This window comes from Penicillium chermesinum (genome assembly GCF_028974085.1).
Source record: "Penicillium chermesinum strain IBT 19713 chromosome Unknown utg000005l:1.0-4115287.0:1.0-4118363.0, whole genome shotgun sequence".
In the NCBI taxonomy this organism is placed as follows: Eukaryota; Fungi; Ascomycota; class Eurotiomycetes; order Eurotiales; family Aspergillaceae; genus Penicillium; species Penicillium chermesinum.
The window spans coordinates 1499687-1515088 of NW_026695315.1; the positions used below are offsets into that span (position 1 = coordinate 1499687).

The 15402-nt window shown below is 50.9% G+C and overlaps 7 protein-coding genes across 7 annotated transcripts; 6 read left to right on the forward strand and 1 right to left on the reverse strand.

The window, feature by feature from the left end:
- Nucleotides 1-117: 117 nt before the first annotated feature.
- Nucleotides 118-1316, forward strand: N7468_006728 (GNAT family N-acetyltransferase; the record flags this gene model as incomplete). Its single annotated transcript, XM_058476024.1, has 3 exons — nt 118-601; nt 663-898; nt 1095-1316. The coding sequence occupies 3 exons, from the start codon at nt 118-120 to the stop codon at nt 1314-1316; spliced, it is 942 nt and encodes a 313-aa protein (XP_058328914.1).
- A 766-nt stretch (nt 1317-2082) lies between these two features.
- Nucleotides 2083-2685, forward strand: N7468_006729 (uncharacterized protein; the record flags this gene model as incomplete). The annotated part of the gene is made up of 1 exon (XM_058476025.1): nt 2083-2685. One exon carries the CDS (start codon nt 2083-2085, stop codon nt 2683-2685), a length of 603 nt encoding a protein of 200 aa, XP_058328915.1.
- Nucleotides 2686-2850: 165 nt separating this feature from the next.
- On the reverse strand, nt 2851-3768 carry N7468_006730 (uncharacterized protein; the record flags this gene model as incomplete). Its single annotated transcript, XM_058476026.1, has 1 exon — nt 2851-3768. One exon carries the CDS (start codon nt 3766-3768, stop codon nt 2851-2853), a length of 918 nt encoding a protein of 305 aa, XP_058328916.1.
- Nucleotides 3769-5901: 2133 nt separating this feature from the next.
- On the forward strand, nt 5902-7716 carry N7468_006731 (uncharacterized protein; the record flags this gene model as incomplete). The annotated part of the gene is made up of 1 exon (XM_058476027.1): nt 5902-7716. The coding sequence occupies one exon, from the start codon at nt 5902-5904 to the stop codon at nt 7714-7716; it is 1815 nt and encodes a 604-aa protein (XP_058328917.1).
- Nucleotides 7717-7786: 70 nt separating this feature from the next.
- N7468_006732 (ATP-dependent bile acid permease) lies at nt 7787-9538 on the forward strand (the record flags this gene model as incomplete). The annotated part of the gene is made up of 1 exon (XM_058476028.1): nt 7787-9538. One exon carries the CDS (start codon nt 7787-7789, stop codon nt 9536-9538), a length of 1752 nt encoding a protein of 583 aa, XP_058328918.1.
- A 1803-nt stretch (nt 9539-11341) lies between these two features.
- On the forward strand, nt 11342-12461 carry N7468_006733 (uncharacterized protein; the record flags this gene model as incomplete). The annotated part of the gene is made up of 5 exons (XM_058476029.1): nt 11342-11544; nt 11622-11755; nt 11810-11962; nt 12028-12228; nt 12310-12461. 5 exons carry the CDS (start codon nt 11342-11344, stop codon nt 12459-12461), a joined length of 843 nt encoding a protein of 280 aa, XP_058328919.1.
- A 677-nt stretch (nt 12462-13138) lies between these two features.
- N7468_006734 (phosphate transporter) lies at nt 13139-15227 on the forward strand (the record flags this gene model as incomplete). Its single annotated transcript, XM_058476030.1, has 6 exons — nt 13139-13207; nt 13280-13387; nt 13469-13800; nt 13862-14010; nt 14085-14777; nt 14830-15227. 6 exons carry the CDS (start codon nt 13139-13141, stop codon nt 15225-15227), a joined length of 1749 nt encoding a protein of 582 aa, XP_058328920.1.
- Between the last annotated feature and the right edge of the window lie 175 nt (nt 15228-15402).

The window sequence follows — 15402 nt, forward strand, 5'->3', positions numbered from 1 at the left end:
AATTTGAGAACCATGTCTCGTGCCACGGGTCACATGCAATCACAGTGCCACAAATAATCCTTCTAAAGAATCTTGCGGTAGTCTAAGGCTTTAACACCTCGGAGCTCATCTGCCAATATGCCGTTCTATCTAAACCCTAACACCAAAGAGCCGTATCTGCGTCTCGGGGCTCCGCATACCAACATCATCATCACCCCGCACCGTTTGGACCGACTCGACGAAGATATACCGCCTCGCGTGGAGATGTTCAACGATCCGAAGATCTATATGGTCCTCGACGGTCCTCCAGTGCCGTATCTATATGAAAATGGAGTGAGTTGGGTGAAATCTATAGGCGAACAACTGCTCCCGGTTGTCGAAGCTATACAGGCCAACCCTGCAGACCCTGGAGTGTTTGGCGAATCGCCGTTCTCTTGTATCCGCCTAGTCTCCAGGGAGGATAAAGATGGCCATCCATTGGAAGATTGTGTGATCGGCGATATCACGATTACTCGGTATGCGTTTTACGAGTACCCCCAGGACAGTGAGGAGCGAACGGCTGCGCAGAACGCTAATAAGGAACTGCCTGCCGGAGACGAAAGTATTGCGTGGGGTATAGGATGTGAGTTCTATCATGAGATCTCTAAACTTCATAATTTAATTAAGCGCTAACTTTGCCATAGGTTTTTTATCACCAAGATACCACGGTCAAGGCATCATGACAAGCGCTCTACGGACGCTGATCCATGATTGGGCAGTGCCATATATGAAGGCTCGTGACATAAGGGCCTCGGTAAACTTGGGGAACAATAGTAGCTTGAGAGTGTTTGAGAAGAATGACTTTGAAGAGGTATGCACGCTTAAGGACTGGAAGAAAGTCTCTGAAAGCCGTGGAGGTGGTGTGCAGTCGATTGTCGTGGTAAGATGGCGAGGCGGAAAGGGGAACGTATAAACATTGATTCCGATGATAGTCCCCGTCCTAGTACATATTAGATAGAGACGCGTCTTGAACTAGCAGGAAAATGCCTTTCCCAGACTGGTTTTCTATCCTTCAAGCCGAGAGCTAGAATATCGGAACTCTTCCGAAAAGCCCAGATCCCTTGGCAGAATTGTAGAGAGAATCGCCTGAACCTTCAATCCACTCAGACGATTCCTCTGGTGTCTTGGATGCCGATGATGCCCTAGCTATACGTTTGATCATGCGCGTTGTCAATCGATCGCTCCAACTACATGGGCCTGGATACCAAATCACCGTGCTATCGCATCCTGAGCCAGAACTCTTCTTGCTAGCGCACACCGGGCTTGACCAGGACTTCTCCAAAGGATCCGGCTTTTGAAATCAAGCACGACGTTAGGTGTTTCATGCGGTGGTCCTATCATACGCCAGAGGCGGGGGGTATCAGAACCCGAGCGTGTTGAAGGGCTCTGGCGCGATCGACCGATGACTGTCCGATGTTCTCCTTTGATTGGCTGGCCTTTTCGCTTCGATAACCGGGTAAGCCTGTGGGTGGAGTGGCAAGTGTACATGGACCCTTAACGTTGCATGCTGCCAGGAGGCTGATTGGGACCATGTGGACCCCCAACTGCTGGCTGGAAAACTATTGCCCAGGGTTTTTCCAAAACAACCCCGCATTTTCCTGGGTTTGAACCAAAATTGTGTATCCCGCACACAGACGGTTTGCTCCATGAAGCATAGTTGGCTAGCTTCAGGAGATACATACCAAGAAACCGTGAGAGCCTCATAAATAGACAAGCAACACAAGGTTTTTAGCAGACCAAATTACCCCTGTTCCTTGGTTCCGGTAAATGACTGATTAATATCGTTAGCTTCCTCAGCCTCGTTTGGCTTGCACGGCTAAACCGCAGAAGGAAGTTCGCATCCAAATGGGGATAAGCGGAGGCGCTATTCGACCCAGTAGAATCCAGCAGAGCCTCAGGGAAATTTCCACTTAAGGGTTTGGGGCCACTTTTGCCGACAAGGCCGATGAGCGTGGTGAGCCTAGAATCTGACTATTTAACGTGTATGACCCCCAATCCCCCCTACACCGTTTCACGCCACTCTTTTTAGAATATCCAACTCAGCGCCCGACGGATTCATTCACCATGCAGTCCAAGGCCCTTCTGTCTCTTCTGCTTCTTACCCCTGCTCTGGCCAGCCCTGTCGCCCAGTATGACGACTCCTACAGTGTCGATGACTTGAGCTCCGAGCAGGACGACATTCTCAGCAGCGAAATTGCCTACATCAGCTCGCATATCCCCAATTCGATCCTTACTGTGCTCGAGACTGCCATTCCGGAGACTTGGCTCGAAGAGGTTATGACCAACACGGCCGATCAGATGTCCATCTACGAAGCTGCCGAGAGCGGCGTCTTCCCTGGCTGGTACAACAGCCTGCCCGAGAGCGTCAAGGCTTGGGCTACCTCTGAAGCTACCGCCGAGGAGACTGGCCTGAGCAGCGCGATCGCCTCCGTTAGCTCCGCCGCTGTCACCTCCGAGTCCGCTGCCACTACGTCTGGATCCGCCATGGTGACCAGCACCGCCTCTTCCAGTGGCACCACTGCTTCCGACTCCTCTGCCTCCTCTTCTCCTTCTTCTTCCGCGTCGCCCTCCTCCACCTCCAACGGTGCCGCCCCTATGGCCACTGGTAGCCTTGCCTACAGTGTCGCTGGTGCTGTCGGTCTGCTCGGACTTGCTGTCGCTCTGTAAAATAGCCATTGTGTACGGGACCTGGGCAATCATCGGACATCTTGTATCGATGTATTATTCATAATCACCGAGTACCTAGTCATATTTAGGCCCGCTAATACGTATATATACTTTCCGATTCTGGCCATTCTATGTATGCAACAATGATATACTCATGAGCTTATCTCAGTTCCACGCTTGGACCCTTCCCTCCCACCCTTTGACTCTAACACAAGACAGAAAGCACTTTCCCCTCCTTTCTTTGACTCTTTCGTCCGGTAAGATACTAGGCGGCCTAACCCACTCCGCAATGTATCCAACGCAATGATTTACGATTGCGTCGCTTGCTGTAACGTTATCAAGGAGACGGTTATGCTGGAACGAATCATGAGCCCGCCGCAACAAAAACAAGCAGCGGATCGCCTGGTCGCGCTTCGTAGTCCAGTAATACGACTGTTGGCTCTCTTCGATCTCTTCCCATCGTTGCACTTTCTTCTGCAGCGCTGCATCCCAGTACATATCAGGCGGTTTCCCCGCATAGTACCTCATGTATTCGTCATTCATCCGACTCGAGCAGAACCGATTAAGCCAACACCCGGTAAGGTGATCGTAAACGCATCCTAATGCTTGCGCCTGTTTCGCTGTCTGGCCGCAGGAATATTCGACAGTCCCGAGCCTGTCGATGGGGCCAAGATCTGGAAGGAAGGTCTTGGAAACTGAGGTAGTTTCTGGAGAGAAGTAAGATCTCCAGGACCTTACCGCAAGCGGAAGAATCAATAGTGCCACGACAATGCCTAATCCGATCTTTGAAAAGAACCAGATTCTACCTCCTCTCTCATCTGACAACCGCTCGAGATGTTCGGGAAGGGGGCCGTCATCATTCGAGCCAATGATAGTGACAGGGATTCCGTGGACGCCATCTTCCCCTCGTTTAGGCAGCGTGTGGACTCGGCCGTGTCTATCTAATATGGGCAGAGGCGGGAACGTGCACTGAAAGTCGTCCGCAAAGTCTGGCGGCAGATGAGTTGGGTATTCCCTGGAAGAAGCATATTGGTTCCTGAGATAATCAAATCTCGCCGCGTCTGCCCTGCGGTCTTGAGGCATCGAGCAGTGATGCGCGTGGAATGACTTGGTTGTTTGAGAGCTAGCGGGTAACTGCTGAGCTGAATGAATTCAAGAAGATTGAGGAGATATGTTAAGTTCTGCAACCGGGGTTTTGTATATTACTTGGTTCATCCTACTACTAATCGTACAAAGAGACCAGTAGTAGTCGGTTTCAGGCCTTGGTTTGATGCTGATTCATTTTCTTGTAATGTAATAAGGAGGTTGTTTCAAACGCTTTTGGGCCTCCTAGAAAAGAAAGTGATCTACAAGCAGGTGGGAGCCTCGATGATTCTGATGGAAAAGTTATTAGTGGAGAATATTGCTCCGGGAACAAGCGTGCTCATGGAGAAATACAGGAACTAGAAGTAGTGGGGGTAATCCCGTCATAAGAAACAGGCAGATTTTCCAACCTTGGAATCTCGAAGCTTGATTATGTGGCTTCAAGTTTGTTAGGCTCAGGCCTAAATTCCGCCGTGGCCTATTGGTGTAATTAATTTCTTTCTCAATTCTATCATCGGCACTACAACTTGAATCACAAATGTACTAGATCCTGTGGTCTTAGCTTGGACCGAACAAAGAAAGGTTTAGTTGGGCTGTACCATTTTCTTTCTCTTTGCTTTTCTTTTGCTTTTCTTTTTGTCTAATTTTCTTGATGAGTATCAACCATTATGCCCCTGAAATCCGTTGATGTTTGCGGGCTGGCCTCCAGGTCATAAATATTAAGGCCTAATACAGAGGGCCTCGGCCCTATTATCTATTCATCACCTTGCCTGGAAGCTTCGAGGTTCTGCCGAATTAATTAACTGAAGTTTCGGGATTAATTATTAAATGTGTAGCCTGCGATTGCGTACGCGGACCGTTGTGGCAATGTAATCAGAGAAACGCGGGGGGGCCTTACCTCTTCAAGTTTCCGTCGCGCGTCCTGTTGTCGAGATGCCCGTCGAGATCAGACCCACGATATTGCGCGTTTCTTCTCTAAAGCAGGCTACGGGATTCCACTGCGATATCGGTTGCCTGTTCATGTCAAAATGGTTGATGCCTGACTCAATACTCAATACGGCCAAGTTCCAGGTACTTAAAGCTCAATTTTCAACGTCCGCCTCGCTGGGTTCCTTGGTTTCGAGCCTATGGCATATTAGTTGAAGATGAAACACCTATCACTAGCCTGTTCGCCTCCCTTCTGGGAAGACGGCCATTTTTCATCCTGCATCCAGAGACAATATCTTGAAAACGTGATTCCGCAGGTTGGAATTGCAATATCAGCCCTCATTTTGCTGATGCAATATACTTGGTTTCGCTGGAGACGCGCAAAGGTAGATCTGGATACCTTTCAGTCTTCCAGCAATGGCCATCCCAGCCACCAACAAGCAGATGTCCGAAATGCCGCAATACCATTTGCTACGTCGCATCATGGGCCCCTATTGACTGTGTCAGAAGGTCTCCTCCTCTTTGGTACTTTGCTTACATTCCTGCAATTCGTGCTCGTACGGCATCCATTAGACCAAATGCCCATCGGCCTGTTCTGTCTCCCCGTTTATTCTTCCGTTTTGTGGATTGCGCTCCAAACCACACAAAAGGTTGCGAGAAACGAAAGAAGACAGCCAAACCCAGCAGTGCATTTGCATCAACATCTGGGTGGTATATACGCGACACTGTGGATTTTACTTCTGAGTAATATCTTGTGGAATCTCTTTTCTCCCCTACGGAAGCTTGTGGGATCCTATCACCTTACTCCGGATGGCTTTCTCGACAGGACTTTTACTTCTGCATATCACGGCACCAAGGCTGAGCTCCAAAGCTCTCCAGGGAGAAGCGGAAGAATGCATTGATGAATCAACTAAAGAGGCTACTGCGAGCCTTCTCTCAACATGATGCTTTGCATGGGTGGGTGACGCCGTTTGGAGAGCCCTGAAGACTCCACTTGAAGCGACCGATCTTTATCCTCTACGTGTGGACTACAAAGCTGCATATGTGATCAACGCATTTCAGAATACTTCTTCAATCCGTCTCAGATTGCTGCCGCGGCTCTATCGTTTCTTCCAATACGATATTCTGCACCAAGGATTCTGGGCCAGTATTTTCAGTCTGATGAGCTTTTTGCCGGCAGTACTGCTTCGTGATATTCTCGCGTACATGCAGGCACCTGAGTCCATGTCTCGAAACAATGCTCGGCTTTGTATCATCGGCCTCTTGGTCTCTGGGCTTGTCGCAGCCGTTGCCGACTGCCAGTGCGAATGGCTAGGCCGGAAGATCAGCTTCAAAGTCCGTGCAATTCTGACAAACGAAATATTTGCAAAGGTCCTCAGGAGGAGAGCCACAAACCCCAGCACGGAGACTCCCGAAGTCCAAGAAGGATTGGGAGAGGATACTCACGCTTCTGACGGGAACATCTTCAACTTGATGGCCGTCGACGCCTCGTCTGTTAGTGAATTCAGTGCGCGCACTCATACTGTTTGGGTGAACTTCCCACTTCAGGTCACAATCGCATCTGTTGTGCTATATAGCATTCTTGGAATCAGCGGCATTCTTGGTATTCTGCTGATGGCAGCGCTGTTCCCACTGAATCTACTCATATCGCGACGACAGGTTGCGGCTCGGATCAAAGTACTTAGAGCTTCGGACGCCCGCGTGCAAGCCAGCAACGAGGTTATCAAGAACATTCGGACTATCAAGCTTTGTGCGTGGGAGGCCGAGTTCCGCGAGAATGTGCGAAACTTGCGAAGAGCGGAGCTCTCTGAGTTGCGCGGCAACTTTCTGTGGTGGTCAATATCCATGACTATGTTCTTCTCCTTACCGTTTATCACGACTATCTTGACTCTCTTCAGCTATACCATTCTCCAAAAGCGAGATTTGGAGGCAAAGGTCGCTTTCCCGGCCTTGGCTGCTTTTGCCGTCCTACGCATCCCATTGGATAGCATGGCTATCTCAATTTCGTACCTCATGCAGTCACTGGTGTCTATCAATCGAATAGAACGGTTCTTGAAAGAGAGAGAGACAAATAAGTATGATCAAGCGCTATATGATGTGGATTTCCAGCTTGGTTTCGACAACGCTAGTTTTCGATGGCCTGCGACATTTAGGGACGATCCAAACGCTGGCCAGAATAGTGGCGCCCAATCGTCGACGGAGACAAGGTTTCAGCTTTCCGATCTGGACGTGAAATTTCGCCAACAGAGCCTCAATGTCATCTTTGGCCCTAGTGGATCCGGAAAATCGTCGATGCTATTGGCCTTACTGGGGGAGATGGAGCTTATTCGAGGCAGGGTAGCCTCCTCACTTCAGCAGGAACTCGATGACCCTACCGCGGGCGAAAGTCACAGTATGAGAGCCACTGATACTGCATACTGTCCACAAGAGCCTTGGATTCTGAACCAAACCATTCGGAACAACATTTTATTTGGGAAGCCTTTGGATCTTGGACGTTACATCATGGTGCAAGACGCAGTGTGCCTTGCTCAAGACCTCGCCGAGCTTGATGAAGGCGACTTGACTCTTGCAGGAGAACGCGGGAGTCGACTATCCGGTGGCCAGAAGCAAAGGGTTGCATTAGCTCGTGCTTTATATAGCGATGCGAGAATCCTCTTATTGGATGACTGTCTAAGTGCGTTGGATTCGCGCACAGGAAGAAGCGTCTTCTTCCAAGCGCTCAAAGGCCCGCTCATGGAAAACAGGACATGCATTTTGGCTACACATCACACCAAACTTGCTCTTCCGCATTGCGATTTTGCGATCTATCTTGAGCATGGTCGAGTTAAGCGGCAAGGGACCGCCTCGGAGTTCACAGGATCAAATTTCCTTAGCGAACGTGAGCCAGAATCCGATATCCAAGACTCATCTGAGGAAGATGCACCCCATTCCATTTTGCCTGCATACCCTACAACTGCCTCTGGCTCTGCTACGGCCGTCGCCGAGGGGGCCTCGGACGGGGGTGTCACCCGAACATACTGATCCGCAGTATCGAGAAGAGAAAGCAACAGGCGCAGTACCGTGGTCTGTTATCAGAACCTATCTCTCCTCCATGGGTGGGCGGTGGTTTTGGGCATTTGCGATGATGGGGTTTCTTCTTCAGCAGCTCGCCTCCGTGGGAACTAATGTCTGGATCAAGAGATGGGTAAGCGAATTTGATAACCTTGCCGAGGAGCCACCGGCCCGCACACAAACTGCTGGGGTGAATTCTGGTTATTACCTTGGGGTATACGGATTGATCATTGGATCCTTCGCGCTTGCGTCATTTATTCGCGATATCACCGTCTTCTCTGGGGCTCTCAAGGCTTCCGCACAAATTTTCGACAACCTCCTCGACTCGATTCTCTACGCGCGGCTATTGTTCTTTGATAAAGTTCCCTTTGGGCAAATCACCAATCGATTCTCGAAAGACGTCGAGGCAATGGACCAAGAGATTGCCCCCCAAGCCATGAGTGCGTTCTATACATTCTGCTGCCTGGGTACAGTAGTGCTAGTGATCTCCGTTCTGCTGCCTGTATTCCTCCCAGTGGCCGTGATAATATGTCTTGTATATTCTGTTATCACGAGGATGTTCATCAACAGTGCCCGGGACCTCAAGCGAATCGAAGCAATCCGACAGTCGCCGCTGTATCAGCAATTCGGGGAAGCTCTTACTGGGTCGGTCAGCATACGTGCCTATGGACACCTGAAACGATTCACGGACGAAAGTCACCACCTGATTGACGGGTTCAATGAGCCAAACGCTATGAGATGGGCCGTGAAGGCATGGCTTACCTTGCGGATTGCATCTCTTAGTGCAGTGATCTCCTGGCTTACGGGGACATTCTTGCTCCTCGGGCTGGACCGAGGTGCCGTCACTCCTGGACTTGCCGGCCTGGCTCTGACCTACGCGTCAACCTTCACAGATAATGTCCTGTGGTTTGTCCAGCTATACGCCATCGTTCAGCAAAGCTTGAACTCTGCCGAACGCATCATTGAGTATACTGAAATTACTCAGGAGCCTACTGAGCCCCTTGAGTCCGGGTTGTCTACTCTGCCACCCCACTGGCCTGAAAACGGATCTGTACGGTTCCAAGGCTATACAACTAGCTACTCCTTAGACCTTGATCCGGTCTTGATCGATGTAAATCTTAGCATCCTAGCTGGACAGAGGGCGGCCATTGTTGGGCGCACAGGGGCAGGTAAGAGTAGCTTAGCTCTCGCGCTCATCCGAGTCCTAGAGGCGGACACTGGGAGCATCACGATTGACGGCGTGAATATATCCTCCATATCACTCAAAAGGTTACGACAAACAGTCTCCGTTGTCCCGCAAGACCCAACTCTATTTGACGGGAGCCTGAAAGAAAACCTTGACCCCTTCGATAAATATGCGGACGCTGAGCTGTGCGACATGCTCCGCGATCTGCAACTTTTCCGGAGTCTGCAATCAGAGAGCTTGAATCATTCTGCCTCAGTCTTGTCACAAGGCCAGCGACAGTTGGTTTGTATAGCGCGAGCACTGCTCCGCCGTTCCCGAGTACTCGTGCTTGATGAGGCGACGGTTTCTATCGATCACGACACAGACGCATTGATTCAGTCGGCGTTAAAGACGAGCGTTGCTGCAGGCACCACTGTCATCACCATCGCACACCGCCTCTCTTCTATCGCGGATTATGATACAGTCATTGTCATGGAATCTGGTCGTGTCGTAGAGCAAGGATCAGTGATGGAATTGCTAAGTCATGAAGGAGAAGGCGCTGTATTCCGCCAAATGTGTGAGCAATCTGGTGAAATTGAAAGCATCAGGAAAATCGCTCAAGGTTAGGCCTTATATCTTGCGAGGTGATAGATATTGGTGAGCGTCTTAGCAATGCTTTCTTTAAGTTCGGCTTGGTAATTGCATTTCAGTCGCCAATAGTGGCATAGAGAGGAAGAAATACACCACATTTGGAATAACAGGCCATTTGAAGTCTCCTAGCAGGTCTCCAGCTTACTAGCCCCTCCCGTTCAAGGCGAGGTCATGCGGTTAGACGCAGCCGCCCTGCCGGGTGTAGTGGAGCCCATGATAACATGCTGGGCCCGCGACGTGTACTAATTAGTGCTTCCCACTAATATTTTACAATGAAATTATACGATTTAGTGTTTTCTATGTTTCGGTATACGGTATTAGCCAAGCCCCGAGTCCCGCAAGCCGGGGCGAGGGGCAAATCAACACGGCGGACTCCGTCTTGAGCATCAGAGATTGAAGGAGAATAATGCACGCAAAATTTCGAAGCCTCTTGGCTAATTTCCACATTATTCTAGTCGAACTTTGAAATAGTGCGGAGAGCCAGTCTGTCGGCCTATCAAGACTATTCAGTAAATGGTTCGCAACGCCCTAGGCGCCATCAAACAGCTTTATTATCTCTATGATTGCCTCTTGATTTTAGATCTCTTCGAGAGAGCGCTCAGCGTCTCCATGCCCACCGCATGTTTCTGTGCGCTTTTAGGTATTCAAGGACAGGGCAGGGGCGTCGAAGTCTCGCCTCGTGTCCACTCCCTTTCTTGACAGACAAGGTTTTACCAAGCCCAAAGGGTACTCGTATACTTCTCAATGCCTAGATGCATCTATGAAACTAGTTCGGAGGGCATTAGCTATGATGACATAGGAATCACCGGCTCTTGTGGCTCCTTCTCGCCACGTGCCATGAGCGAGGCAGGTCTGTTTGGTGGGGCTTCTTATTTGCTGGATGGCTATCTTAGTCGGAGAGATGACCAAAAAAAAAAAGAAAGAAAGAAAGAAAGAAAGGGGTGCTAAAAAAGGAAAAAAGCAAAGTGAGGGGGAAAAAGCTGAATGCGTGGATATTCCTGGAGCTCCCTCTGTTAGCCTCGCTATGAAAGGCTAGGACCTGGATGTGTTTGAAGCAAGCTCGACAATAGTACGCACAAAGAGCGAGGTTCTCAACTGCTGCTCAGATCCTTTGACCTGGGCCTCTTTTCTTGAAGGCCTCGTACAATTCGCGAGAGATTTATGTAGGAGGCATCCTTTCGGAATAACTGCTTCGGAACTCAGAGCTAACACCTGGGCTGTTGATTGACCACCCGTAGAGTTCTGTAGCGTCTCCACCGAATCGTTCGAGAATAAATCGGGGATTCCCCAGGTGAATTGGCCTAGAGTTTAGTTTTAGAGTAAGGTTCCATGGGTATACAAAAGGTAAATCTGGAAAAGATCCGAGGCGAATTGCGAAGTCGCCTGCACGCGAAATGCTCTCCAGAAAGCCTCGAGGAACGATCCACCTGTCGGATCGTGAAGTCGGGCCCATCTAGCAAGGCAGTGTTTCCCGAGCACATTGCCCGCACTGTAACAGCCACACAAGTTGCTAACGGTTGAATCGGAGCCCGTCCAGGGCCACATGGGAGCATCACGGGTGGATCCACAGGACGATCTCTGAGCCACCCATTTCAGCACGTTCCAGCCTCGCTCCACTGCCCGTTCGTTATTACCCGCTTATCACGCCGCCCTAATATAATCTGATGGCTTCATCTCGACGCGATATCCCCAATGTTGGAAAGCCGGCCATAAATCTCTATGAGAATGCGACTGCGCGCCCCAATCCACGCCAAAACATCTTGAACCCGCTTCTTGGCCATGAGCCTTTACGGTCAACAAGACTTTGACGACTGGTCGAGCTGCCCCTCGCGTCGCCAAAGCACCATATCAACCTCCACAGTGTCGTCCGCGTCAACCAGCATCTTGTTCCAGAGTCCCGCCACCTCCCCCGGCTCTCGGAAACCTTCATGGCAACTCTACGATGACGTAGTGCGTCTTGAACTGAACCCGTACATGACTGTGTATGTCGCGCACCGGAGGTCCTTTTCAGCCGGCTTGTTGTTCAGCTCCAAGGCTCGCGGCTAACGGTTGACCACAGTTCTTTCCTCAGGAACGGCCAACTGTTCAAACTACGATACAGCTATATTGATGTGTGCAAGGATTCATCGGGAGCGCTGCGATGTCTCGAGCTGGGGGGAGGTCTCGGGCAACAGACGCCTTTTATTCATGCCTGTCAGTGAGCCCGTAAGGCACCTCGCATGCAGCTACCAAGCTGACCTTGTGCAGTTCATGGCACCAAATTACCCGTGCCGCATCTCGAACACCCCAAAGATTCCGCAGAATACCCCCTCCGCGTCTCGTTCCTGGAGAACCAAACCATTCAGACCTCCCAGGTGGTTTTCATGACACAGCTATCATATAAATTTGAGAATTGGGAAGGTACGCGACCGGCGCAAAAGACTAAACTAACGTTTACGAGGAACCGCAGCTGATACCACTCGCAGATTGTGTATCATTCCAAGAGCTATTGCTTTGTTCGAAGCTCATATTTATTGGTGGAATGGCCGAAGCTAAGTCCAAGGGCCGCGGAGAAGAGTGTATCAGCCAGAATCTCCGCATTCTCCGGGGCCCCAATGGGAAGCGAGTGATGCTGTACTTTGCCAACTCCCAGCGCAAAGACCTAAAACGATATGTGTCCATTCCGCGTGAGTAGGGTCCTTTTCTGCCTCAGCCTGGCCAACTCGGCTAGACCCCCTAGGCTAATCTCCGAGCACCTGATGTTACAGTGAATTGCGTGGCCCATGTCAAGCCACCGAAGAAGTCCGGACGTCCTGTGGCGGTAGATTTGAACCCCAACTTCGACTACCTAGCTCAGATGCGAAATTTACACATCCAGTTCCTGGATGATAATGGTCAGTTGCGCCCAGCTCCGGCTTAACCGAGTCCGTCGCTTATGGTTGATCATAGACAGTCAAAGCTTTTGCCAGCTGCTATCAACAGACCTTACGATTGGATGAACAGGGGGACATGCACTAGTGCGGGGGAACTTTTCATTGTATTACTCTTGTGGCTAGTTATTAGCATGGCGGCGTTGGCGTCTGTGATTTAATTACCTTGCAGCTAGGATACCATAATGCGACGATATGATTTGATCTCTGCCCCTCTAGCAAAACCCCACTGGAAACCTCGCGATTCCCCCGAAAAGCCACCTCGCGTCGACCTGTAGCACCAAATGGGGTCCGGTTAAGCGTGGGTCACCGTGTGGGTCTCCCGCCGAGCGTGTCAAGCGCTGTTCTCCACGCACGTGTAGCTACAGATCCTGGGGGTTGGCCCGCATCTTGAGCAGTGGGTCTGATTGGGTGCATGAAGCTAAGCACTCCCGGGGACTAGTTGCCTCTGTTCGCCCTCCTTGGGGTTTGTTCTGGCTCGGTTCTGGCGTGATATGGCCTTCCTGTTCTGACCCAAGGGCTCCGCTCTGGACTGGTCAGCTAACGAGGCTCAGGGCACCGGTCCCATTGGCCCCGCCGATGCATTGCATGGAAAATACTTATCTGGGATCTCCTGCGGCTCGCAGGTTCATTCACCATAGCTTCGACCGTGAGGGAACCGGCCATCATGCATGTGGGCAAGCTTCATGCCCGTCTGTACAAGACGGATCGTGCTCGCGACTTTGATCATGAGCAGGTACGTGCGGAGTGGCAGTTGACGTCATGTTTCATATGTCTCGTTTTTGAGTCTTAACGTTCGAAACGGCAGGATCGAGTGGTGCGAATGCGACAAATCTATGAGACGATCGACCGGCAAGGATATCAATGGATTGTCGTTCTCGTCGCTGGTCTGGGCTTTTTCCTCGACGGTTATACAGTACGTTGGGGCCCCAGTCGTTTCTGCAGGGAACACTACAAGTGCTGTGATGAAGAGACATACTAACATGTGAGGGGTAAGCTCTTTGCAAGTAACATGGCCCTGCCCATGATCTCCTACGTCTATTGGAACAACGAAATCTCCTCGCTTCGACTCACATGCATCAATATCGCCACTCTGGCGGGCACCTTGCTCGGCATGGTCATGTTCGGCTTTCTCGCAGATAAGAATGGGCGCAAGAAAATGTACGGCGTTGAACTGGTGCTTCTTATTACAGCAACGCTCGGCGTCGTGATGTCCTCGGAGGGAGTCAACAAGAGCATGAACGTATATGCGTGGCTTATCTGGTGGAGAATCTGTGTCGGCATTGGCGTGGGTGCGGACTATCCTTTGAGTGCAGTCATTACCTCCGAGTAAGCATCGGCAAAGATCCTGGCATTAATTGGCAAATAGCAGATATTGACAGAGCCCTAGATTCGCTCCGACCAAGCACCGCGCTCGGATGATGGCCAGTGTCTTCTTCGCGCAACCCCTCGGTCAGATCGCTGGGAATCTCGTATCCATCGTCGTCATTGCCATCGGGCGCAGCAGCAATGACGCCGATATCGTCGGTCGGGTGGACAGTATGTGGCGCTGGGTTCTTGGGATCGGAGTTGTTCCCGGGCCATCGCAACTCTCTTCCGGTTCGCGATTCCAGAAAGCCCGCGTTTTCTGGTCGATATCGAAGACGACCCGGTGACCGCCGAGTTCGACGCAACGACACTCTTTAGCGAGCCTCCTTCAAGCCCGGGGTTTGAGATGGGGGGGTTTGGAACATTGACTACTATCACTGGCAGCGGGATGCATGTACCGCCCGTTTCTTCGCTACGGAGCAATTCGATCATTGATGATGATGAGTTTGGTTCCTTGCCCCCAGCAACTCTGAACTCCCACTGGCGCCTGGCACGCACCGATATCATGAGATATTTCTGGACCGAGGGGAACTGGCGTAGCTTGGTTGCGACCTCTGTCGCTTGGCTACTGATGGATTTTGGTTTCTATGGCATCAGTTTGGCAAGTCCGCAGTTCCTTGCTCGCACTTGGGGCCAGCTCCAAATCTCCAAGCCGGAGCCATACTGGAAGATTTCGGAAGACCCGAACTTCTCTGTCTTCCAGGGATTCTTTGATACTTCGGTTCGCGCCTTGGTCATTTTGAACATTGGTAGTTTCGCAGGTGGTCTCCTGTTCATCATCTTTGCTCATCGCATTGACCGGGTCGCTTTGCAGAAGTACATGTTTCTCCTCCTGGCAGTGCTCTTCATCGTCCTGGGAAGTATGTTCGTCTGCTTGATTGACAGTCCACCTGCAGCGGTTGCCCTATACATCTTGGGTCAAATCATGTTCAACTTCGGTATGTTTGATTCTGCTCGGCTTCAAAGATGATGCCGCTAACATTCTTCCAGGCCCCAACGCAACCACATATATGATCCCAGCGGAGATCTTCCCTACTCGCTACCGAGCCACGTGCTATGGTATTGCTGCTGGCTCCGGCAAGCTTGGCTCGATTCTTGTTCAGATCTTCTCGACGTACTACAAGTTTGGAGGTGGCCTGGGCAATATCTCCACTCGTCACCACGGCATTGTGCTGTTTGTTTTCAGCATCTGTATGGTCATTGGTGCTGTCGTGACACACTTCTGGATCCCCTCGCTTCAACAAGGGAAGGGACGCAACCTCATCTGGGGCGGAAAGCCCTACACTCTCGAAGTCATGGCCCTTGGTCGGATGGGCCACAAAAGTCGAGAGGCCGGGCCGGGGCCTCGGAAGAGGACATCTCGACAGCGCACTATGTCTGTCAGCTAGATCACTGTTCTTTATATTTCCTTTTTCATTCTGATATATAATATGCGGCGTTCCTTGCACATGCTTGTCGGCCAGTCTTCGGCTGGGGCTCCCAGCATGTTGGGTTTCATTATGGGTCGGTTGGGATAAACTAAGAAGGATACCCTGTTTACTAGAACCTGAGACGTTTTTCATT